Raw genomic sequence first — 25753 nt, 5'->3', positions numbered from 1 at the left:
CGCGTGGCGGTGACTCAGATGAGGGAGAAAGCAATGCAGGAGAGGGAGGGAAGGTGTGGTGTATGGGAGACTAATGAGACGACGGAGGGTGTTGGTATACTCTCCTTCTGCCTGCTATAATTTTTTAGGGCATTTTCTTGGTTCCGGTTCAGCCCTTGCTCTGTCATCTTTAGCCTTGACACTCTCCTTCTGCCTGCTATAATTTTTTAGGGCATTTTCTTGGTTCCGGTTCAGCCCTTGCTCTGTCGTCTTAAGCCTTGATACTCTCCTTCTGCCTGCTATAATTTTTTAGGGCATTTTCTTTGTTCCGGTTCTGCCCTTGCTCTGTCGTCTTAAGCCTTGATACTCTCCTTCTGCCTGCTATAATTTTTTAGGGCATTTTCTTGGTTCCGGTTCAGCCCTTGCTCTGTCGTCTTAAGCCTTGATACTCTCCTTCTGCCTGCTATAATTTTGGGGAGCATTTTCTTTGTCCTTGATACTCTTCTGCCTGCTATAATTTTTAGGGCATTTTCTTCGTTCCGGTTCAGCCCTCACACTATCGCATTTACCCTAAAGAAGAGAATGGAAAGCAAGGCGCGCGGTGACAAAAATATATCACTCTTGGCGAATCATCTCCCTTTGATGCCTACTAACAGTGTAGCTCCATTTAGCGGTTATAATCAAGAGGTAAATGTAATGTTCTGATACAGACCCTATTTAGAAGTGCAGAGTCAGTGATCGTCTCCTATTACACACATGCTAAAGGGGCGATTGCAGTAGTTTAAAGTAGTTTAGTTTTCTTACTTCGTCTCCGTCAGTGTTGTTATGAGGGAAGGCGTGCGGCGTTAACGATCATATGACCACGTTATATATATGAAAACTCAGCTCACTCGCCTCCCATTACCTGTATGATTAAAGTGTTCACAGCATTCATATTTTTCTTATTCACTGATTAAGTAATGATTTTGCTCTGACATTCTTCACGTGAACCTAAGTAATGAATTAAAGGGTACTTGTATCGTTAAGTCTAAGAGCCCATGAAAGAATTACCTGAACTTGACAAACAGATTACATATTAAATAATACTCAGAAGCTCGCGCTGTTCATTACATACAGATGATTCAACTTCATACAATGGACGCTAATTCTTCTTGTCCATCCTGTTCCCCTGACAATAAAGTTCTGAGTGTGTGCTTTATATAGTTACCCAAGTCGTTTGTTACATTAAGTATGGAGGGGACAATGGAGGGTGACGGAGGGGAGGGGAGGCAGGTGGGGGTGAAGTGAATAATGTGAACAGGACGCGTGAATAATGTGAACAGGACGCGTGAAGTTACCTGAGTACTGTAACATTACCGGGGCGGGATGGAATGTTACGTGTTGGATCATATCATGGTTAATATAGTATTTAGAAATGCTATCCAAGGTAACACTCCACCAGCCTGTATCGGTAGTGTCACCTTAAACACATGTACATTAGATAATTTGTAGTGGGAATAGAAAAAAAAGGTTAGGAAGAAGAGGCAGTAGTTTGGAAAGTTTCGTTTAGTCGGCGCAACATCTGTGGTCATATGCCGGAGACAGTAGGGGGAAGGCATTATAGGAGAAGGAACAGATCCCAGGAGACGGGACACAACCCCCGATTAATACCTGGTACCCATTCTCTGCTGGGTGGACAGGGGCGTAGGGTATCGGAAAAGCCGTCCAAATTTTTCCACTCCGCCCGGGAATCGAACCCGGGCTCTCTCGGTTATGAGTCGAGTGTGCCAACCACTGCACCAAGAACCCCCCCGAGAAGAGGCAGGTGAGGGGGAAGTTAATGAGGTGAACAGGATCCAGTGCAACATGAAGGGTGGCGGGGCAGGTAGGCGGGCGGGCGGGCGGGCGGGCGGGGCTGATGTGGACCTGGTGACCAAGGACAAGCAGTAATTTTCCAATGATTCTCATTGATTACCGTGTGCACTTTGCTTCATCACGACCATCCCTAGCGACAGCACACAACACCAGGGCATACACGAGGAGCTACATCAGAAAACACAGACTGCTTTACCGTAACATACACACATCTCTTATAGATCTATCACTACATAAAACGATTAATGAAAACACACCATCTGCATTATAAATATCTAACGTTAGCTTTGATCACACGCAAAATACTGATGTTGGGACACACCAGACTTTGGAATTCCGGTTCACAAGTAGCTATTCTGACAGCTTAAAGTTACAGAGTTATGAAATTTATGTAAATCCTTTCACGAATTCGAATATAAAATGCCTGAGAATCTACACACTATATTTTGGTGGTCCGGTTCACAAGTAGCTATTCTGACAGCTTAAAGTTAAAGAGTTATGAAATTTATGTGAATCCTTCCTCGAATTCGAATACAAAATGCCTGAGAATCTATACAAGCATTACAGGAACCCACATATCAAAAGGACACAAGGGACTACACGAGGCAGCTCCTGAAGAACGGGTTGCTCACCAAATTCCCTTCCCCTCCGTAAATGCATCTAGTCTCCGTTTATAGGTTTGAACTTAACTTGCCTCAATTACATACCTACTTATAGCCTTCCAAATATGTCAAGGCCAGTCTGGCGTAGGCTCCCGCGGGTCCTTTCCTCCCCTCTGCTCTGCCACACAGTCCCAACACCTATCTCTTCCTCGCATTTGTAAGCTATAGGTAACATATGAGAGGAATAAAAACAGGTGTTGGGACTGTGTAGCAGAGCAGAGGAGAGAAATGGACCCGCGGGAGCCAACGCCAAAACGGACTCGACAATTTGGTTTCACTATAGTTTACCACTTTGTCCTAACTCAACAACGTCCCAAGTTATCTGTGAATGGAACACCTTCACATATAACGCGAGGAATCCCAGAAAACCAACGCCTGAGACCGAACCACTGATACTCCTTCCCGGAACTTCCTTTGCCAAGTCACCTAAACACCCCAGATTTTCCCTTAAAGCCGGAGACATAACGCAATGGTCACTAATCACCACCTCGGGCAACGCTCATACATTTGAACGAAAATATTGGCGCTGGGACAAGAATGTTGATTATTTATGAAAGCAGTCACCTCTCACGTGTTTACCTGGCCGTGTGATCAGGTGTGTGGTGTGCAGTGGATCTTATTGGCAACGCGCAGGTGTGGTTATGACGGCACAGGTGCGATAATGACGAGAAGGCGGAGAGGCGGGAGGGGAGAGATAGTGAGTCGAACTGAGGTTGTGGCCGGAGGGAGTCGTCGATGATATAAGGGCCGGTGGGAGGGTACAGGCATTACAGCATCGCCAGCATCATCAGCACCAGCATCCCCTCTAGATCATCATGAAGGTCCTAGCCGTGATCAGCGTGGTGGCGTGTCTCCTTCCCCTCGCCTCAAACGTTGCCCAGGTAAGCATAACACAGGTACAACATTACGGAATCCAAACGGGGAAGGTAATCCATGTTTATACTTCTTTGTTTGCTTCTCATTTATCCTCTCAAGTTACGTCAGAGCACATGGATAAAGTTACTGGGTTCCGCATCTATAGAAACTGATTACAATATGGAAAGTAGTCTGCATTCTTTCGTCTTTCCTTTCTCAATGTTTTATCTTCCTTTCTTCCCTTTTCTCCCTCATCCTAATCTCCAGTCCTTTGAGAGTACGTGTTTCAAGTTATTGGGTTTCGCATCAAAGGTACCGACTAGAACATTGGAATTAGTCTACAGTATTTCTTCTTTTATTTCCCAGTTCTTTCTCTTCCTTTCTTTCCCTTCTTTTCTCCCTCATCTTAATCTCCAGTCCTTTCTGAGTACATGTTTAGAATTATTGGGTTTCGCATCAAAGGTACCGACTAGAACACTGCAATTAGTCTACAGTATTTCTTCTTTCATTTCCCAGTTCTTTCACATCCTTTCTTCCCTTCCCTTTTCTCCCTCATCCTAATCTCCAGTCCTTTCAGAGCACAGGTTTAAAATTATTGGGTTTCGCATCAATAGGTACCAACTAGAACATTGCAATTAGTCTACAGTATTTCTTTTTTTCATTTCCCAGTTCTTTCCCTTCCTTACTTTCCTTTCCTTTTTCTCCCTCATCCTAATCTCCAGTCCTTTGAGAGTACAGGTTTAAACTTATTGCGTTTCACATAAAAGGTACCGACTAGAACACTGCAATTAGTCTACAGTATTTCTTCTTTCCTTTCCCAGTTCTTTCACATCCTTTCTTCCCTTCCCTTTTCTCCCTCATCTTAATCTCCAGTCCTTTCAGAGTACATGTTTAAACTTATTGGGCTTCGCATCAATAGGAACTAAATAGAACATGAAAACGGGTCTATATCCCTTTTTTTCATCCTTTTTTGCCCTTTCTTTCGTTCCTTTTTTTCTCTCTCCTTCCTCCCTCCTAATCTCCAGTCCCACCAGACCACCTGTCTTAAGTTAATTGGTTCTCCATTAACAGGATAACTTGAAAATGGTGACTGACTTCCATCCTTTTTCTCGTCTATACTCATCCTTCCACTTCCTCCTTTGCTTTTTTTAATCTTTTCCTCCTCTCTCACGCCCCGTCACAACACCTGTCATAAGTTAATTGGTTCCCCATTAACAGGTGATGCTCAGAAAACGGAAAATGATAATATATGGACGTTTTTATTTCCCTGCTGTCATATTGTTTCTTCTCCTTTCTCCCTCCTGTTAAACTTCTTCAAAATATGCAAAAAGTTAAATGGTTCCGCATCAACAGCTTAGTATACGATCAAAACACGGGACCCGTTTTCTATCTATACATATAACCTTCCTTTTTATCTCCATTCTCTCTCTTTTATATCCTCCACCACCCTCCTCTTAAAACCCGATCAAAATGCAGAGGAATTTTAAAGATAACAGGTTCTGCATTGATAAAGGGGGACTAATCTGTATATATCTTCCCTTCAAACTCTTTCTTTCCCTTTCTTTCCCTTTCCTTCCCTCTTCCCTCCTCCTCCTCCTCCTCCTCCTCCTTCTGATCTGTATATTTCTTCCCTTCCTTCCTTATCTTTCCCTTCCATTCCCTACCCTTCCCTTCCCTCCTCCTCATCCTGATCAGTATATTTCTTTCCTTCCTTCCTTTTCTTTCCCTTCCATTCCCTACCCTTCCCTTCCCTCCTCCTGATCCTATATGTCTTCCCTTCCTTACTTTCTCTTTCCTTTCCTTCCCTTTGCCTGCCTCCTCCTCCTCCTCCTCAGCTGTTTATTGTTTCCTTTCCATATTTTCCTATTCCTACTCCGCTCTCCTTCTCATGTCGCTCCTTCTTAATCTTCCCTCGTCCTTCCAACAAACCCTTTCAGAGCACACGAGTCTAAAGTTAGTCCTCGCATCAACGGCCACTGCTCGCTACACAAACTGATTTACATCCTTCCTTCCTACCCTCCTTCCTTCCTTCCTTCCTTCCTTCCTTCCTGCCTGTCTCTCTCTGTCTCGTTCTCCCTTCCTTCCTTTCTTCCTTCCTTCTTTCCTTCCTGCCTGTCTCTCTCTGTCTCGTTCCCCCCTTCCTTCCTTTCTTCCTTCCTTCTTTCCTTCCTGCCTGTCTCTCTCTGTCTCGTTCCCCCCTCCTTCCTGCTTTCCTTTCTTCCTTCCTTCTTTCCTTCCTGCCTGTCTCTGTCTCGTTCCTCCCTTCCTTCCTTCCTTCCTTCCTTCCTTCCTTCCTTCCTTCCTTCCTTCCTTCCTTCCTTCCTTTCTTCCTTCCTATCTTAACTTCTACTTCCCCTTCTCTCCTCTTATCTTTCATTTCTTCTTTTCTTTCTTTCTTCCTTCTTTACTTACTTCATATCTTCTCTTCTCTCCCTCCTTTCCTTCTTTGCTGTCTCTCTCCTTCCTTCCTTTCCTTCTTCTCTCCTTTCAAACCCTTCAGACTATAGCTATACCTTCCCCTCCCCTTCTTTCCTCCACTCCTTCCTCCTCCACCCCTCCCCTCCTTCCTTCTCCCTCTAACCAACACAGAATAAGCAAAGACCTTCCCTCCCTCCCTCCTTCCCTCCCTCACATATTCCCTCCTCCTTACCAGTTTCCTAACTTTATAAGCCCCTCCCTCCTTCCTCCTCCTCTCCTTCCCTTCTTCCCTCTTCTCTCCATCATCCTCAACGATTAGACCCTTTCCTCCCTCCCTTCCTCCCTTCCTCTCCTTCCCTCCTCCTCTGCTAGTTAATACCTATATAGGCTCTTCTTTCCTCTCCTCCCCTTTTTCTTTTTTTTTCCTCCCCATCCATTTGGTAGCTATAATAAGCCTCTTCCGCCTTCTCTTCTTCCCTCCCTCTTTCTCTCCCTCCCTCCTTCTTTCTCTCCTTCCCTTCTTGTCATCTCCTTTTGGTATAACTGATGTAGGTCTTTCCCTTCCTCCCTTCCTTCCACCCTCCTCTTCGTTTCCCTTTTCTGATAATTCCTTCTCTTCTACGTGTGGTGTATCTTTTTTTCTTCTTCTTTTTCTCTTTCTCTTTTTCCCTCTCCTTAACTTTTTTTTCCTTGTAAACCTATAAAAATCCTTTCCTCTCCTTTTCTCTCCTCCTCCTCCTCCTCCTCCTCCTCCTCCTCTTTTTCTTTTTTTCCCTTTTTCTCTCCTTCCTCCATTCCTTCCACCTTTTTCCCTCCTCTCCCTTTTCCTCCCCCCTTCCTTCCACTCCTCTCCTTCCTTTTCCTCCTCCTCCTTCCCTTCCGCCTTCTTTCCTTCTCTCCTTTCCTTTCCTCTCCTTCCCTCATCACCTCTCCTTCATTCCCCTCTTTCACCTCCTCCTCCTTCACTTTCTTCCCCTTCCTTCCTTCCTTCCTTCCTTGCTGTGGTGAACGACTCTATTAGGAACATTCAAGGTAACGAACGAGCCATCAAGGTTTAGTGAAGTGTTCCATTAAAGCTTCGACGAAATAAAGAGGAGCATAAAAAACGGGGTATTGCATCTTCTCATTACTCTGCTTTTAATGGCTTTAACGGCAATGAGCTGAGGCATGAGCGAAGTATATAAAGTTAAGTTGAAGCAGATATATTGCTACTTTTTTACTCATTATCTCAAATCGCTATTATTTCATTACAGAAGAAAAGGAATTGTTAACGTTTCTACAATTCTAATCCTCTTTCTATCGTGTCTGATGTGAGACTACTGCATCCTGTCCCGGCAAAGGTTCTTATTTCCTATCTCCGCCTGGTTGAGTGTCTGATGTTAATAAACCCCATCCTGGCCCAGTAAAGGCTCTTATCTCGTATTACCTCAATCATTACTACTACCTGGTTTTCTGTATGACTTGAGTGTGGTTCGTCCTGGCCTGGCGAAGGTTTTTATTTCATATCTCCACCTGGTTCCCTGTCTGATCATCCGACTCTGATGTTAATGCACTCCACCCTGGCCCAGTAAAGGTTCTATCTCATATCATCTCTACCACTAATACTACCTCGTTTTCTGTATGACTTTAGTGTGGTTCATCCTACCCCAGCAAAGGTTCTTATTTCCTATCTCCACCTGGTTCCCTGTCTGATGTTAAAGCGCTCCATTCTGTCCCAGTAAAGGCTCTTATCTCGTATTACCTCTACCACTACTACTACCTGGTTCTCTGTATGACGTTAGTGTGCTTCATCCTGCCCCAAGAAAGGTTGCAATTATATATATTCACCTGGTTCCTGTCTGACATTAGCGGGTTCCTTCCCACCCCGGCAAAAGTTCTTATTCAATACCTTTCTTCACCTGGTTGTCTGTTTGCCCCGACGTCTATAATACCTGGGTTGTCAAATTACCAAAAGAGACAAATTAAAAAATATTCACAGAGATCAATGTAAACAGGCACCCGCGACGGTAAACATTGGCTTTTGGAGTGTTTGTTTTCTTAAGTTACGAAGTTAAAATGAATCTGCATGAGTCAACGTAGTGCACAAAGAAGTCATTTGAATATTTATGTCGAGAAAGCACTCACGATAATAAGAATGAGTGGGAGGGCGGAGAATGTTAAGTGGAAAATTGTGACTCGTGGACACACACGCAAATATTTTACTTATATTTGCGAATGAAAAAAATAATGATGAAGAGGAAGGGATAAAAAATAAAGGATAAATAACACAATGAATAAGGAGAATATGATAGCAAATTGAAAACGTAAATAATAGATGATACATAATGGAAGGATAAAAATAAAAAATAGAAAAAAAATTGAAGGAATAAAATGACAAAAAAAAAGGGATAAAAAACAAAAACTGAGGACAAAAAGGATGAAAAAAAACTAAGGTAAAGAATAAAAGGGGCAAAGAATGGAAGAAAGGAGAGAAAACTAGACGGGGAAACAAGGGGAAAAGGAGAAAAAAATATAAATAAATAGAAAAAGAAAGGAGTTAAATAAAAAAGAATGAAAAAAATATAAAAATAAGTCTCACACAAAATGAATACAAGAACAAAAAAAAAAAAAAAAAAAAAAATCGAATCAGTACATAAACAGGTCTAGGAAAGCAGCACCAACGTAGAGCAGCGACACGAAGTAGAAAAAAAAAAAAAAAAAATAATAATAATGACGCGGGACTTCGGGCGGGAGGAACGACAATAAATCTCAGCAGAACGTAAACAACAACAACAACAAAAAGTTCCATGAAATAACACACATGATGAATGACTCGCCTGGTTACCGCATGAATGATTACCTGGTGTGTGTGTGTGTGTGTGTGTGTGTGTGTGTGTGTGTGTGTGTGTGTGTGTGTGTGTGTGTGTGTGTGTGTGTGTGTGTGTGTGTGTGTGTGTGTGTGTGTGTGTGTGTGTGTGTGTGTGTGTGTGTGTGTGTGTGTGTGTGTGTGTGTGTGTGTGTGTGTGTGTGTGTGTGTGTGCCCGTGTGTGTGTGTGTGTGTGTGTGTGTGTGTGTGTGTGTGTGTGTGTGTGTGTGTGTGTGTGTGTGTGTGTGTGTGTGTGTGTGTGTGAGAGAGAGAGAGAGAGAGAGAGAGAGAGAGAGAGAGAGAGAGAGAGAGAGAGAGTGCTATCAAATCATATCACGGTTTCCATTATTATTATTATTATTATTATTATTATTATTATTATTATTATTATTATTATTATTATTATTATTATTATTATTATTATTATTATTATTATTATTATTATTATTATTACTACTACTATTACTATTACTATTACCACTACTACTACTACTACTACTACTACTACTACCACTACCATTATCATCATATATTTTCATTTCTATCTTTTTTTTCTTATTCTTATTCTTATTCTCATTCCTTTGTTGGTTATTATTGTTATTATAATGTTATTCTTACTACGTTTCACTGCCATCACTATCAGCAACACAGGCGAGGGTTCGAACACGGCCACCTCACAACAAGCGTCAAAGTCATGTTGTAATCACACACAAACTTTCCTTTCGAACTCGACCCAACTTTCAATATTATTTTTCTTTCTTTGCAGGCGGCAGAATACGGCGGGGTCCTCCAAGGTGAGTATCTGAGAACAGCAGCGGCGCCCCCAATCTATTTCCCCTTCCCCTTCCCCTCCCTTCCCAGTCCTCTTGTGTCCCTCCTTCCCCCTTTCCTGTCAACTTCAGTCTTAGCTCTGTTCCTCTCTCCTTCCCTCCCCTTTCATTTCTCTCGTGTTCTCCCCTTTCTATCAATCTGTCTTATGTCTTATTTCCCCTCTCCTTCTCTTCCCAGGTCTCTTGTTTCCTTCCTCCCCTCTCAAGTTCTGTCTTACCTCTATTTCTCTTCCCTCCCCTCATATCTTATTCCTTTTTCATGTCCTTCTATCCTTGTCAACTTGTTTTACTTTGATTTCCCGTCCCTTTCCCTCTCCATTTCATTCTTCTAGTGTTCTCTCCTCCCTGTCAACTTCTGTCTGACCTCAATTCCCTTCCCCTCCTCTCCTATCATATTCCTCCTCCATGCCCTTCCATCCCTTCGCTCCCCTTTCATTTTTTTTACTGTTCTTCCCTCCCTGTCAACTTAATTCTGTCTTCACTCTATTCCCATCTTTTTCCTTCCCCTCCCCATTCCTTTCGTGTCCTCCCTTCCCTTCCTTGTCAGTTTTTGTCTAACCTCACTTCCCATCCCCTCACTTCTATCATATCTCCTTCAATAACTCTCTCACTCCGACGCGCTGCGGTGTTCAAATATTCTTCTCTAGTCTACACCGATTCGCTTTTGTTTTCATGATTCCGGTTCAAGTCACAGCGTCGTGTCTGTACTTATGATTCGCCTTTCGTTAGCTTCTCTACATCTTCTTCTCTTACTATCTCACACCTAATATCCTTGCCAAGTTTATAGATTCGCTTTTGTTTTCATGATTCCTGTTCAAGTCGAAGCGTCGTGTCTGTACTTATGATTCGCCTTTCGTTAGCTTCTCTACATCTTCTTCTCTTACTATCTCACACCTAATATCCTTGCCAAGTTTAAAGATTCGCTTTTGTTTTCATGATTCCTGTTCAAGTCGAAGCGTCGTGTCTGTACTTATGATTCGCCTTTCGTTAGCTTCTCTACATCTTCTTCTCTTACTATCTCACACCTAATATCCTTGGCAAGTTTATAGATTCGCTTTTGTTTTCATGATTCCTGTTCAAGTCGAAGCGTCGTGTCTGTACTTATGATTCGCCTTTCGTTAGCTTCTCTACATCTTCTTCTCTTACTATCTCACACCTAATATCCTTGCCAAGTTTATAGATTCGCTTTTGTTTTCATGGTTCCTGTTCAAGTCGAAGCGTTGTGTCTGTACCTATGATTCGCCCAAAACTTCTGTCACGTCTCTGTCCCTTATTCTCTCACACCGACGCGTTGCAATGTCCAAATACTCTTAGCAAGTTTACACCGATTCGCTTTTGTTTCATGATTCCGGTTCAAGTCGCAGCGTCGTGTTTGTACTTATGATTCGCCTCTCACTAACTTCTCTATACATCTTCATCCCTTACTTTCACACACTGTCTTAATTCCCTTAGCAAGTTTACACCGATTCGCTTTTGTTTCATGATTCCGGTTCAAGTCGCACCAGCATCGTGTCCTAGCTCTTATGGTTTGCTAAAGCTCATTCTCGTCCTCCTCCTCCTGCTCCTCCTAATCCTTATCTTTGCTTGGCCTGACAGTGTTGACTCAGCGCTGTTGTGACGCTCGCGAGGGTTCGGTTTTGTCTCATCGTCCAATTTGGGTTCAAGTCGCTGTGTCGTGTCCAGTTAGTTACTCCCGAGTGCCTCCTTGTCCTCCTCATCTCTGCGTGACGGAAGCAAGTCTGAATGAAGCCTCGGTGTGACGCAACGCTCATTACACTCCATCGATCCACTCTCTCTCTCTCAGCCGCGGCCTTGAGGGAAGAGAAGTGAAGGAAAGGGAAGGGAAGGGAAGGGAAGGGAAGGGATTGGAAGGTATGGGAAGGGTTGGGAAGGGTTGGGAAGGAAAGGATAAGGAAGGGAAGGGGTTGGAAGGTATGGGTTGGGAAGGGTTAGGAAGGATAGGGAAGAGAAGGGAAGGGAAGTGAAGGAAAGGAAAGGAAAGGAAAGGAAAGGAAAGGAAAGGAAAGGAAAGGAAAGGAAAGGAAAGGAAAGGAAAGGGAAGGGAAGGGAAGGGAAGGGAAGGGAAGGGAAGGGAAGGGAAGAGAAAGTAAAGTTAAATAGAAGGGAATGTTACAGACGGTCCCACTAGCTCATAGGAAGTCGACGGTTTACCTCACCAGGGGATTCTCTGACACCTAAAATTATGACTCTAATCCTCAAACGTTTCGGCGCCTCTAAACGTTTATTGGAGGCGGCTCTCGTGGAAGATTTCGGGAGTTTTATGGCCTGTTTCATAACCCTCGTGATGGTTTTACAGGACTTCTGCGCCAACAACCGGAAAAGAAACCCATGAAAACCCCATAAATCTTCTTTGAGGGCCTAGGAATGGTCGTAATAAGAAACTATAGTGTTTAAGATTACGACCTAAGATCCATCTGTTAGGACGGAGCGAAGACTAAAGCGCAGTATGAAAAGACGACCATGAAAACACCATTAATCTTCGTTGTGGGCTTAGCAATGGTCGTAAGGAGGAAGTGAAGTGTTTGAGATTATGACCAAAGGCTCATTAGGTAGGACGAGGCGGGCGAAGACTTAGGCGACAATGTTATGAAAAGACACCCATGAAACTTCATTAATCTTCGTTGTTGGCTTAGTAAGGAGGAAGGGGCTCAGCAATGGTCGTAAGGAGGAAGTGAAGTGTTTGAGATTATGACCAAAGACTCATTAGGTAGGACGGGGCGAAGACTTAGGCGACGATGTTATGAAAGACACCCATGAAAACTCCATTAATCTTCGTTGTGGGCTTAGCAATGGTCTTAAGGAGAAAGTGAAGTGTTTGAGATTACGACCAAAGACTCATTAGGTAGGACGGGGCGGGCGAAGACTGAGGCGACGATGTTATAAAAGACACCTATGAAAACCCCATTAATCTTCGTTGTGGCTTTAGCAATGGTCGTATGGAAAGAGTGAAGTATTTGAGATTACGACCAAAGACTCAGACTGGACGAAGACTTAGGCGACAATGTTATGAAAAGACACCCATGAAAACCGTATTAACCCCTTCCTACAAGAAGACATCACTAAGCTACAGGAATGGAACAAAAAGTGGCTGCTACAATTCAATGAAGAAAAATGTAAAGTCCTGCACCTTGGGGGGATATCCAGCACCAATGCCACATGGGAAACACTCCACTATCCACCAAAGAGGCAGAGAAAGCCCTGGGAGTGTATGTTACCAGGCTACCAGTGAAGGCCAAATCTGTTACAATCGCAGCGGACGGGTTAATCTTCGTGGGCTCAGCAATGGTCGTAAGGAGAAAGTGAAGTGTTTGGGATTACGACCTAAGACTCTTCATTTACGACGGGGCGAAGACTAATGAGACTATAGTGTTTGAAATTACGACCTACCTAAGACTCCTATCATTAAACGTTTCGGGCTCTTGTTACGACCGTTTTTTGAGGCCACGGAGGCGAAACGTCGGGTTCTCATGAGTGGTTTCCCGTGTGGTGCCCCGCGGGCTGCGACACCACTCGCTCCAGTGTCATCATCTTCTCCGGCAATATTTTCCGATGACAACAGCGGTATCGACCGCTAAAGCACAACACGGACTCCAACACATGATTGTCCCCAAACGCACTGTTCATTTACCAACCTATACACAATTGCCCATTAACGCACCCGCTTATCTCTCTAAGCCAAAACACAATCAACCGCGGCCAAAACACGATCAACCGCGGAACAAAATGTTATGAAAACAAAGCTGCGTCACCGCGTGACAGCTACACTAAGGATTACAATCGAGTGTACGCCAACCTTATTAAGCATGTCGGTTAGGTAGATTATTGTATGAGCTCGGTGTGAGTTTGATGTATGACTCACACGCCTGACGTATTACCCTCGTGATGTCTGTATGCCTATATAAGAAGCATTTATTCAGGCTAGAGATCAGATCAGCCAGCACTCTGCTCGTGTGCTGTACACCCAGTTGTCCTTCCCTAGACAACATGGGCAGAACATTCATCTTTGCTACTGTGAGTATGGAGTGAAGAATTACCATAGAGGAAAGCGTATCTAACATATCTATTGTGTTCTATTATCTTAGTTTTACTTAGGATTATATTTCTATGATACTTTATTGTGTGAGTTTTTACTCAATATTATACCAGTGCTAACGTCAGTAACCAATAGTGAAAGAAAACCTGAAGACTCATTGAGTCTCGTAAGCCAGTCGCTGGTTTAAACAATATATTTACCCTTTGTAATATTAAGTAGTATTAAGGTAGAATAAAATACATATAAGAAAGGCGACACCGTTTCATCACCCCATTTACGAACTCCTTTAAATACTCCTAAAGTACCAGAATTTTAAGTCAAGTGTCACTAGTACAAACAGTGTGTCGTCTCCCCTGTGTGACCCGGATTACGGGTTACAACACCCGTTCACGGCGCAGAAGCCTACAGGAGCTAAATCTAGGGGGAAAAAACGTACACCTTCAACGAGAGACTTTTTCAACAGATGTACTTAGGTTTTGAAGAGTTTGATTATATGGGTTCAAGACTTTACGTTTGGCGGAGTGATAGTCGAGTCCACGATGAAATGAAAAGACTATAAACCATAATTTCTTAGCATAATAATTTACCAGCGGAGGAAAGTCACTGTCCCTTCTGTCGCCTATGGATGTAATGCTCAGAGACGCAGACAAAAAATAGTGTATAAAGCGTCCTGAGGAGAGTATGTGTTCTAATGTTTTTCTTTTGTTTTTTTGCAGGTTTGGAGAGGTTCTTTGGCGGCTGCAGCGTTTTCACATTCTGTAAGTTTCGAAATAAAGGAATGAGCTACTTCTACTACTACTACTACTACTACTACTACTACTATTACTAGAACTACTACTACTATTACTACTACTACTACTACTACTACTACTACTAACACTACAACTATTACCACTACTACTATAATCATTACTAAAACTACTAAAACTACAAGAATTACAACCATTATCATAACTATTACCATTATTATTATTTATTGTTATTATTATTGTCATTTTCAACGTAATACCCTGACCTTTACTGCTCAGAGGAGGGGGAAGCGAATTACCTCCTTGTTAGCAATTTTATGGAAAGCATCAAAGAGGGTCATTAGAGTGTTCTTGTGTTTAGATTAACGGAGAATGGGCTTCCGAGACAGGCTTCCTCCATTACCATAAATCCTCCTCCTCCTCTTCCTCCTCTTCCTCCTACTACTACTACTACTGCTACTACTACTATTACTATTACTACTACTACTATCTTTTTTCTCCGGCAGGTTCCAGGATCAATTCATGGCTGGATGGTACAGGTCAGTATACCATCACCACCATCACCACCACCACCACCACCACAACCACCACTATCACAGCCATCAACACCACCCCCACCACCACCACCACCTCCCATCCATTTCCCTGCCATGTTTTAATCGCTGGGGAGGAGATGTAACCTTAAGATTATTTCCTTTTTTAATATAGTTTCCGTTTTGTGTGTGTGTGTGTGTGTGTGTGTGTGTGTGTGTGTGTGTGTGTGTGTGTGTGTGTGTGTGTGTGTAAACAAGTGTGAATGTATGTTTTGATTCGTTTCTATATTAATTGCTTCTCTATCTACCTATCTATCTATCTAATTATCTACGTCGATTTATCAAACGAACGAACGAACTAATTAACAATATCTATCTATCTATCTCTATTTCTCCATCTATCTATGTTTATTTATCTATCTCCTCAGGTCAAGAAATTCAGAGCGCCGGAAATACCACAGTGAATGCCGGCTCTGTCTTCATCGTGGATTTCCTCGACGCACTCTGCCTCAACAACAGGATGGAGATCGACGGTGAGATAGACTGATAGATAGATAGATAGAGAGATAGAGGAAGAGCTGAATATATGGTTAGAAAGACAGATAGACATGTAGATAGATATAGTTAGAGAGATACAGAGATAGATAGAGACAGAGACAACAGGAGGGAGATCAACGGTGAGATAGATAGACTGACAGACTGATAGATAGACATAGAGAGATAGAGGAAGTGTTAAATATGTGGTTAGAAAGACAGATAGACATGTAGATAGATATAGTTAGATAGATAGAGATAGATAGAGACATAGACAACAGGAGGGAGATCAACGGTGAGATAGATAGACTGATAGACTGAGATAGATAGATAGAAAGATAGAGGAAGAGTTAAATATATATATGGTTAGAAAGACAGACAGACATATAGATAAGTAGAGATAGATAGATACAGAGACAGACAGAGACAGAGATTGGGATAGAGATTGTTACATAGAAGTAAAAGAAAAACCGACACATTTTTTTTTACTCTTGCTACGGCGCCATTGGCATACACGTTAAAAAAAAGAGAAAATAGTAAATAAAAAAAAATTGTGAACTTATTTTACAACGGTGAGACAGACTGATAGATAAATAGATAGAGAGATAGAGGAAGAGCTAAATATATGGTTAGAAAGAGAGAGACATATAGATAAGTATAGATAGATAAAAAGATAGATAGATAGAGAGACACAGCTTGGGATAGGGATACTTAATTAAATCATGCGGTTGTAATGGTGATGGCTGTGTTTATGGGTGCGTGGTTCTGTTACAAATTATACTCATGCTTTCCCGGGTTCTCACTGATGCGCATATTTAAGAAAAGAAGATGAAGATGGCACCACTATAAACACTTGCCTGCGCCATGACGGGTTGGGGCCGAACACCATGCAGGCCCCTCAAGAGAGCCTACTGGCGCTATAGGTGTTCACGTAAAAAAAGAAAAAAAAAATGGCATCTCAACGATAAACTGAACTCGAGCAAATGCGCTGAAAGAGTGTCTAGTTGAGAAGCAAAAGAAAGACTGACACTACTTTTGCTACGGCGCCTAAGACCAAAACGTAGATAAAAAATAATAATAAATAAATAAAAATTCTGAACTCTCCTTTTGCAACGTTGTCAAAATTCCGTTATATTCCCAAACACTTTCTCTCCCCCGTTGGAAATGTCAGCGTTGTTTTATCTCCAAGAACGTATAGATGAGTTAGCGTTTCTTTGTAACTATCGTATTATACCGAATGCACTGATTTCACCATTTCCTACGTTATCTAAATCCTAAAGCAACATTCACACACGGGTTTGGTTGGCGTGCAGGGCCTAATGCTGTCTTATTTCTGCGTGTCGGGCAGCGGAGTTCGGTGAGATGAAGGAGGCGGCGCAAGACGAGGGGGATAGGTGGTTCTTCCCGGCAGCCAATCCCTTCAGAGTCTTGTGTGAGTATTTTTTTTTTTTTACAGCTACGGAGACAGTTCAAGGGTGTAATGAAAAAAAAAAGTTCATTAGATCATTACTATTATTAACATTCTTTATATTAGTTTTGTTTTTTGTTGGAATAATCTTTTACTATTCTTTTTTCTCCTCTCTTCTCTTTCTTTATTTATTATCACGTGTATGTTTTTTTTTATATATTTACCGAGTTATTTGAAGTTGCGTGTTGTTTGTTTCATTAATGTTTTGATGTGGAAATACTTATATCGATTGTCAATAGGTAATACTTCTGTCTGTCTGTCTGTCTCTGTATTTCTTCCTTTATCCGTCTTTCTCTCTCTTTTTCTGTGTGTCTGTCTGTTCTTTTTCTTTTACCGTGTTCTCTCTCTCTCTCTCTCTCTCTCGCTCTCTCTCTCTCTCTCTCTGTTGTACTTATGATTATATATATTTTTTCTTTCTCAACAGGTTCAAGGATTAGTAGCGTGCTGACCAGTGAGTTACCTGAGAGAGAGAGAGAGAGAGAGAGAGAGAGAGAGAGAGAGAGAGAGAGAGAGAGAGAGAGAGAGAGAGAGAGAGAGAGAGAGAGAGAGAGAATTTTGATTTGATATGAGCTTCAATATCGAGTGAGTGTAACACATTTATACGTTAGTTAACACGATCAGGGTGATGAAACGAACGTGTGTGTGTGTGTGTGTGTGTGTGTGTGTGTGTGTGTGTGTGTGTGTGTGTGTGTGTGTGTGTGTGTGTGTGTGTGTGTTCGTAATACTGTAGTCCCTCAACGTATAACCTAACTCACCCACAAAACCTTAACCTAACCCATCTTAAACCAAACCCCTTTCAACATCAACCAGCTCAACTAAATATCACATCATCCTTATTAATGGTAACTCTGCCCCCATTAAACCTAACTAACTAACTAACTAACTAACTAATCTTGCATATGAACCTCAACCTACCCTTTTAAATAACAGCCTAACTCCTTTTAAGATGGTAACTCCCTCATATGGTAATGTAACCCCATTTAAAATTACTAACGCATCCCCCTGAAATAGCCACCTAGCCAGGGAAAGCAAGGTAAGGTACGTAATAGATATATCCCTTTATTTTCAGGTAACTTGCCGACCTCTGCGTTGAACTTCACAACCTCAGACACTATTTCGAGTGTGTTTGCTGCGCTCTGCAAGTAGAGGAGGGTGAGTAAGTGAGTAAGACCTGTGAATGAGAGATGAATGTGAGTCCTATCTCTTTTTCCTTCACTTTTCCTTTTTTTCTTTCATCTCTTCTTTCTTCTTTTCTTTCTCCTTCTTTCCTCTTTGCGTCTTTCCTTTCTTTCTTTCTTTTTTACTTCTCGTTTCTTTCTTTTGTCTCATTGCTTTATTTCTTTGCTGTCTCCTTCATTTATTTTTTTCTTTCCTCTCTTTCCTTCCTTCCTTCCTTCATTCATTCCTTTCTTTTCTCTCATTCGTTTCATTCTTTTCTCCCTCCTTCCTTCTTCGCTTTCCTTCCTTTCTCCGTACACTATTTCTTTCCTTTTTCCTTACAGCACTTCTTTCTTGTCTCCTTCACTGCTCTCTCAAAGTTAGGATGAATAGTCAACTAACGATGGAAAAAAATGTATTGAAAGTTGCGTCTGAGTTTCCTTGGAATGTGCAAATTTGATCTGGTTTTGTGAACAGGTGTGGCCTCGACTAACACCTGGGCAAACACACCTGTCAGGGATCTCGGGAGTCTCAGGTGTGCGTCAGGTGTGTGTGTGTGTGTTCGGAGGTGAATCATCTTAATTAAGTGCTCTTGATTCAGACGCTTCGGTAATGTCAGTCGGTCAGCCAGTCACTCAGTTACTCAGTCAGGCAGTCAGTCAATAGGTCGGTCGGATATCGAGTTGCAGAATCAATCAGCTTCTTTCTACTTCTCTCTCTCTCTACCTTTTTCCCTCTCTCATTCTTTCTCTTTTTTTATTTCTTTCTTTCTCTCTCTCTCTCTCTCTCTCTCTCTCTCTCTCTCTCTCTCTCTCTCTCTCTCTCTCTCTCTCTCTCTCTCTCTCTCTCTCTCTCTCTCTCTCTCTCTCTCTCTCTTCTTCCAGTGGTTTAGTTATCAAGGAAGTGTGTGTCTAAATCAACATCTTGAGCTAAAATTAACTTAACCTTCTCTTGTATTCCGTTCCCTCGTCCCCCAGGCAACTCTTCGCGTATCTATCGTCTCTGAACTTGGTGTATTCAGGTAGCAACGAAATAATGTACATGATTGATACGTGGTGTGAGGTTTGCGATTCTCTCTCTCTCTTCTGATGATCTTTGCTCACATTTAACTCGTCTATACCTTTTAGTTACTTTACTTTAGTTGTTGCCCCACTACCCTGTCACCCACTTCTATGATTTTATATATTTTTTCAGCCTTTTTCTACTTCCCTCATTGCTCTAACTTTCACTTTCTCTTTCTCAGCGTCTCAGGTGCTTGGGGGACACTGAACAGGCTGCTTATTGTGTCTGCATTCCTCCCCTTTCACCTAATTCGTCTTTCTTTCTCCTTACTCTCTCTCTCTCTCTCTCTCTCTCTCTCTCTCTCTCTCGTCGCTGCGGTCACAATAACAAGGTGATGTTTGTGATACCCGAGTCATGTGATACAGGCGCACCAGGGCACCAGAATGTGTGATCACGCGTAGTCTGGCTAAACGAAGTCAGGCAATTTTATTCAACATATGTGATACGTCCCGCAAATCGAATAATCGGAACACATTTGTCCGCACGGCTGCACTAACAGGGCGTGGGTCTGTGTCTGCGTGTGTCAGGGCAGTAAATTGTACGTTGCGTTTATAATATATTGCAGCGGCCGTGACCTGACCTTGCCGCGGGGACGAAGAGAGGCGGTGAGGGAACAGGGACACGAAACTGAAGTAAAAAGGGACATTGTAACACGAAACCCAAGTATAAAAGGGACATTGTAACACGAAACCAAAGTAGCAGTAAAATAAAGACATAGTGAGATGAAACAGAGAGAAAGTTAAAAGAGACAGACACAGAAGCATGAACCCATAAAAGCAAATAGAAAAACATGTATCCCTACCACCACCACGACACTGCACAGACATGACAGCGCGCAATAAACCAAAGAAGTAAAAAGCGTACAGAGAACCGGAGAAGTAAATGTAGCGCATAAAAAAAACTAAGAAGCAAAAATAGAAACACTTGTATCTCAACTACCACCACAACACTGCACAGACATGACAGCGCGCAAGAAACCAAAGAAGTAAAAAAAGCGTACAGAGAACCGAAGAAGTAAAAGTACCGCATAAAAAAACCGAAGAAGCAAAAATAGAAACACTTGTATCCCAACCACGACAACGCTGCACAACATGGCAACGAGATGGGACCAAAAAGGCAAAAAGAGCGTAGACTAAACCGAAGTAAAATGAAGAGCATAAGAAACCGAAGACGTAAAAAGAGAAACACTTCTATCCCTACCAACATAACACTGTACAGACATAACAGCCTGCAAGGAAGAATTACAAGAGCCGGCAATCCATTCCAGACATAAGAACATAAGAACATAGGAAGTCTGCACTATCTCTCACTATGTTCTAATGTTATGTTCTTCCAAGCGCACGGGTCTAAGTGTGCAGGTGAGAACGAACAGGTAGCCGAGCGCAGGTGATTGCATACAAATGATGTCGATAAAGTCTGCCGAGTAATACCTTTGCAGCGGGAACTCATTTATTTGCCTCTTAGTTGTAATTCGAGGGTATTCAATCGCCTCTCTTAAGTGCAATCCCCCCAACTCGCTTCCTCACCCTTTAGTTACTGTTGAAGACCAAACTCCATCATTCTTCTTTTTCTGTTGCTTTCCTATTTCACTGCGGCCAGGTAGCTGAAGGCAGTTTAGCAAGAACATCCAGATAGAATACACAATCGCCTCTCTCAACCGCTATCCCCGACTCGTTTGCCTCTTCGTTAATATTAGAGAGCACTCCATCAATCTTTTGTGTTGTTATTTTCCTTTTTCACTGCGGCCGGGTAGCTGAGGACAGGTTAGCAAGAACAGATAGGGTACTCAATCGCCTCTCTTAAGCGATATCCCAGCTCGTTTCCTTGCCTCTTCGTTAATATTAGAGAGAACACCATCAATCTTTCCTATTTCACTGCGGCCGGGTAGCTGAGGGCAAGTTAGCAAGAATATATAGGTACTCAATCGCCTCTTTTAAGCGATATCCCAACTCGTGTCATTGTCTCTTAGTTACTATCAAAGACCAAACTCCATCACTCTTCTTTTGCGGTTGCCTTCCTATTTCACTGTGCCCAGGTAGCTGAGGACAAGTGAGCAAGAACAGGTGAACTATGGAGCTAAATCCCCCGCTTCTGCTGACGACTCGCTGGGCAGTCTTCACACAGCGCCCTAACACGAGCTTCCCATTGAACCTCCTTCCTCTTGGGTCGCGGGCCCTTCCTACACCTCCCGAGACGGCCCTCAAAGCGAGTAGTATAGGCGGTAAGGGGCTGCTGTGGTTGGTTGGCCGTCTGTCTTCCCCTAAGGCTCCGAGTCCTTTTTTTCGAGCACCGAGGCACAACACTTAGCTCTCCCTCTCCCTTTCCCTCTACCCAACTGCCTCTCCCTCCTCCACCCTCTCGACAACAGTGGCTTTGCTTGTAACGTCGAGATGGCAAGGGACCCGTCAGAGCAAGGGCTTGTATCACCATTCTGAGCCTCGCTATACAGAGACACTCCTTCCTTTCCTTCTTTACGGGAGTGTTGTTGCGAGGATGACCTGCCCACACCTATCGACCGGCCTTCCAGCGCTATGTATTAGACTAAATGTTATATATGTGGCTCCTGGTATGGGATTCTTTAAGGCGTTTGTCTTTTAAGTAAGTATTTCTAAGGTTAATTTAAGACACACGCATTCTCAAACACCCCAAACGGCACCACACACACACACACACACACACACACACACACACACACACACACACACACACACACACACACACACACACACACTTCTAGCCCGAGTGTCCAAAAATCTTTATTTAGAAAGGGTTAGCGTTACGAAACCCTTTATTCTTCAGGGTTTTCTATTGCTGCCTGTTTTCTTTACGTTGTCAAGACTCTATTCGCTGTTGAACAAATTTTTATATATGTGGTCCTTACTATCTGATTCCTTAAGGCGTGTGTCATTAAGCAAGTGTTCCTAGAGTCATCGTTTACTTTTGAAAGGGTTGACGCTTCGGACTCCTTTATATTCCAAGGTCTTCTATTGCTATTGCTTCCTTTATGCTGTCACACTACTCGCTACTGAACACACTGGTCTTTTATGTCTACATGGTTTTCCTTTGTCGCCCTCGCGTACAACAAGGCCTTTGCGGTCCACCGATCGTTTCATCTGCCAGCCTTACCGTGACAAACAGCCCGTGTCGACAGGAGGGTTCTTAGCATTCTTACTCCACTGAATAGGCGGCGAACGAGTGGCTGTGATCGATGGAGAGAAGGAATAAGGAGTGTGGCAGTCTTTGGACGAATTAGGTTCATCGAGTTCTCTTTCGTAACTCTTGCCATTCCTACTGGGTTGAAGGGGAAAAGAGGGGATGTAATGCTTCATAAGTCTTGCAATTGTTACTCCGTTCTATGGGAAGCGAGGAAACGTAATCTATGCTGTGATATATTATGGCAGACTTAAGCTATGGACGACTTAAGTTCATGGTGTTCTCTTCCATAACTCCTGCCATTCTTAAAGCGTTCAATGGGGAGAAAGGTGTTCCATGAGTTTTGCCGTTGCTATTAAGCTGAATGGGAACCGAGGTAACGTATAGTGTGATATCTTATGGCAGACGTAAGCTATGGACGACCTAGGTTTGTCGAGTTCTCTTTCATAACTCTTGCCATTCTTAAAGCGTTCAGTGGGAAGAAAGGTGTTCCATAAGTTTTACCGTTGCTACTAAGCTGAATGGGCAGTCAGGGCACCTCTCCTCCCGAAATTGACCTCTCTTTCGGCCACCTCTTTTGATTCTTTTTTGTAGGAGCAGGGAGTAGCGGGCTTTTTTTATTATTGTTTCCTTTTTCTGCGTGCCCTTGAGCTGTCTCCTTTGTTGTAAAAAAAAACCGTAATCTATTGTGTGATATCTTATGGCAGACGCAAGCTATGAACGACCTAAGTTTGTCGAGTTCTTTCATAACTCTTGCCATTCTCGGAGCTCAGTGGTATGCAAGGTCACGTAATTATTAATGTTATTCTTTTTACAGTAACAGAAGGAGGTCAAGGGCAAAAAATAAAAAATAAATGTCCGCCAAGCCAGTAAAAGCATGTTAAGGGAAACAGAGGAGAGTGTCCATTCATGGTCCGCTAATTGATTGATTGGGGTCTGTAATCATGGCGCCGAAATCACAGTGGTCATACGGCGCCGTCTTACCTCAATGACTGGGCAGAGAGGTGACTTAATCTATGGCGCGTGATACCCTATGGCAGACCTGAGCTTACTGAACCTTCTTTCCACAGGTCGAGATTCAGTCCTTCTCTCCTCGCCTCCACACCACGCACGGCAACCACCAATCTCTTTCCACTACTCCAACGACTTCTACTTCATCGACCTCTACTCCACAGCGGTCACCTCTCTAGGGCAGCTTTCTCACGCTAACCCCTTCGCGGCAGCTACTCCTCGGCCACCACGACTCTCCAAGGCACTTCCTATCACGGCAATGGATTTTGAGCGTTCCTCGGCAATTGCTTATGTACTCCATCCTCCTTTGCCTCCTTGTTCCGTCTCTTTCTTCCACTGTAGATATTTTAACTTGAATCTGTCACATTCCACACCCTTCTACCTACTCTTGTCCTATTTACACTTTTATATTTGCGTCCACAAACTTCAATTTCATCAAAGCTTTCCACTCAACTCCACGATGCCTTAAATCTGTCCACTCCAACCTCTTCATCTAGATATTTGCCATCCCATTTGAACTCTTTTTACTTTTCCATATCTCTTCAATCTAATCTCTTCCTCCGCTTTTAAAACTTCCACTTAAGCCTCTCCACTTTCCCTCACTAAGTTATATATATATCCACTTAACCAAATCCTTCTGATCCCAAAACTTCCTCTTTGATCCTTTTTCAGTGTGGACTCCTTGCCTTCACATCCCTTTATTTCGATCTGATCCCTTCTACTTCATCATTGCCCTTCAAAAACCTTCAACTTTACACTTTTCCACTTTCCTCTTTCATGCCTCAATGAATCATGAGTTAAGGACCTTGTATTTAATTTATAGTCAATATTCCTTTTAGTTAATATGAAGTTTTGGTGTGTTCATAAAATATTCTTCTTGTGGTTATAGTATTAATATTTGGTCTTGTTCTTTTATGCCCCCAAATTAGAGACATATCCAACAACGGTGTTTTAATCAATATCACCTTCCCTTTCTTTGGTGCAAGTCTTGACTATATCCATTATTATTATTATTATTATTATTATTATTATTATTATTATTATTATTATTATTATTATTATTATTATTTCAATTTACATGGTGTCGAGCAATACAATTTGAGAGAGAGAGAGAGAGAGAGAGAGAGAGAGAGAGAGAGAGAGAGAGAGAGAGAGAGAGAGAGAGAGAGAGAGAGAGAGAGAGAGAGAGAGAGAGAGAGAGAGAGAGAGAGAGAGAGAGAGAGAGAGAGAGAGAGAGAGAGAGAGAGAGAGAGAGAGAGAGAAATAAAATCAGGGTAATGGAAGACCTTGAACTTATGTGCGTGCAAAATGTGTGCGTGTGTGTGTGTGTGTGTGTGTGTGTGTGTGTGTGTGTGTGTGTGTGTCGCCTCATCACAGGTGTGTCCCAGGTGGCGGGGGATCGAACTGGTAATCACACGGCACGTAGACGAGGCCATTCAGGTGACACGCGGCCCTGATAACACAATCACGTCAAGACAACAAAAACAACGACAAAAACAAACAGTGACTGAGAGAAAAACAGCGACAGAAAGAAACAAAAACGAACAGATAAAAAAAACAGCATAAAAGAACAGAAAATTGCAGCTAAAACAACGATAAAAAAAACCCGGATCTAAACAATAAAATAAAACATACAAAAATAAAGATAAAACAGAAAAACCCGCCGCTAAAAAAAAATAAAATAAATAAATAAAAAAACGAGCCAAACACAGCCACTAGAAACAAACATTAAACTCGACCACCAACACCAACAACAATAAAAACAACAACAATGACAACAAAAACAAAACAAACAAAAAACTGTGAGCCCTTCCGTCTCTTGAACGTTTGCGTCTCGTTTCTAAGTGATCGTGTTTGTTACATGTTTTTTTTTTCCCACAATTATTCCACCTGTTTATCCGTCTTTCCTTCTTCTCACATGCGTCAATTTTCCTGTCCTATGCTTCCTCCACATATCCCTCCTCCACCTGATCCACCTTCGCCTCCACTTAGTTTGATCCAATTCCGTGGTTGTTATGTTTGTGTTCCACCCTTGTTCCACCTTTCATCTTCTCACTTGCGTCAATTTTCCTGTCCTCTACTTCCTCCACATATCCCTCCTCCACCTGATCCACCTTCGCCTCCACTTAGCTTGATCCATTACCGTGGTTGTTGTGTTTGTTTTCCACCCTTGTTCCACCTTTCATCTTATCAATTTCCATGTCCTGTGCTTCCTCCACATATCCCTCCTCCACCTGATCCACCTTCGCCTCCACTTAGTTTGATCCATTACCGTGTTTGTTATGTTTGTTTTCCACTCTTGTTCCACCTTTCATCTTATCAATTTCCATGTCCTGTGCTTCTTCCACATATCCCTCCTCCACCTGATCCACCTTCGCCTTTACTTAGTTGGATCCATTACCGTGTTTGTTATGTTTATGTTCCACCCTTGTTCCACCTTTCATCTTATCAATTTCCATGTCCTGTGCTTCTTCCACATATCCCTCCTCCACCTGATCCACCTTCGCCTCCACTTAGTTTGATCCATTACCGTGTTTATGTTTGTTTTCCACCCTTGTTCCACCTTTCATCTTATCAATTTCCATGTC

At 42.6% G+C, this 25753-nt stretch overlaps 2 protein-coding genes across 4 annotated transcripts in view; one reads left to right on the top strand and one right to left on the bottom strand.

Annotated features, from left to right (window-relative positions):
* LOC126988042 (transmembrane protein 229B-like) overlaps positions 1 to 25753 on the bottom strand; it is a 97591-nt gene that overhangs the window by 22406 nt on the left and 49432 nt on the right. The gene's annotated exons all lie outside the window — the stretch shown is intronic.
* Positions 3192 to 24109, top strand: LOC126988043 (uncharacterized). The gene is made up of 9 exons (XM_050845832.1): positions 3192 to 3376; positions 9380 to 9407; positions 14214 to 14255; positions 14753 to 14785; positions 15208 to 15312; positions 16662 to 16745; positions 17206 to 17232; positions 17851 to 17933; positions 23225 to 24109. Exons 1-8 carry the CDS (start codon positions 3311 to 3313, stop codon positions 17925 to 17927), a joined length of 462 nt encoding a protein of 153 aa, XP_050701789.1. The 5' UTR covers positions 3192 to 3310; the 3' UTR covers positions 17928 to 17933; positions 23225 to 24109.

The sequence above is a fragment of the Eriocheir sinensis genome, chromosome 67 (assembly GCF_024679095.1).
Source record: "Eriocheir sinensis breed Jianghai 21 chromosome 67, ASM2467909v1, whole genome shotgun sequence".
Lineage (NCBI taxonomy): Eukaryota > Metazoa > Arthropoda > Malacostraca > Decapoda > Varunidae > Eriocheir > Eriocheir sinensis.
Note: the sequence above shows the minus strand (reverse complement) of the source record. Positions and strands in the feature narration are given on the sequence as shown.

Coding starts and splice junctions, on each gene's coding strand:
- LOC126988043 (XM_050845832.1), top strand. CDS start 3,311: ATGAAGGTCCTAGCCGTGATCAGCGTGGTGGCGTGTCTCCTTCCCCTC. Junction 14,256..14,752: donor CTGCAGCGTTTTCACATTCT/GTAAGTTTCGAA, acceptor TTTCTCCGGCAG/GTTCCAGGATCAATTCATGG. Junction 14,786..15,207: donor TTCATGGCTGGATGGTACAG/GTCAGTATACCA, acceptor CTATCTCCTCAG/GTCAAGAAATTCAGAGCGCC.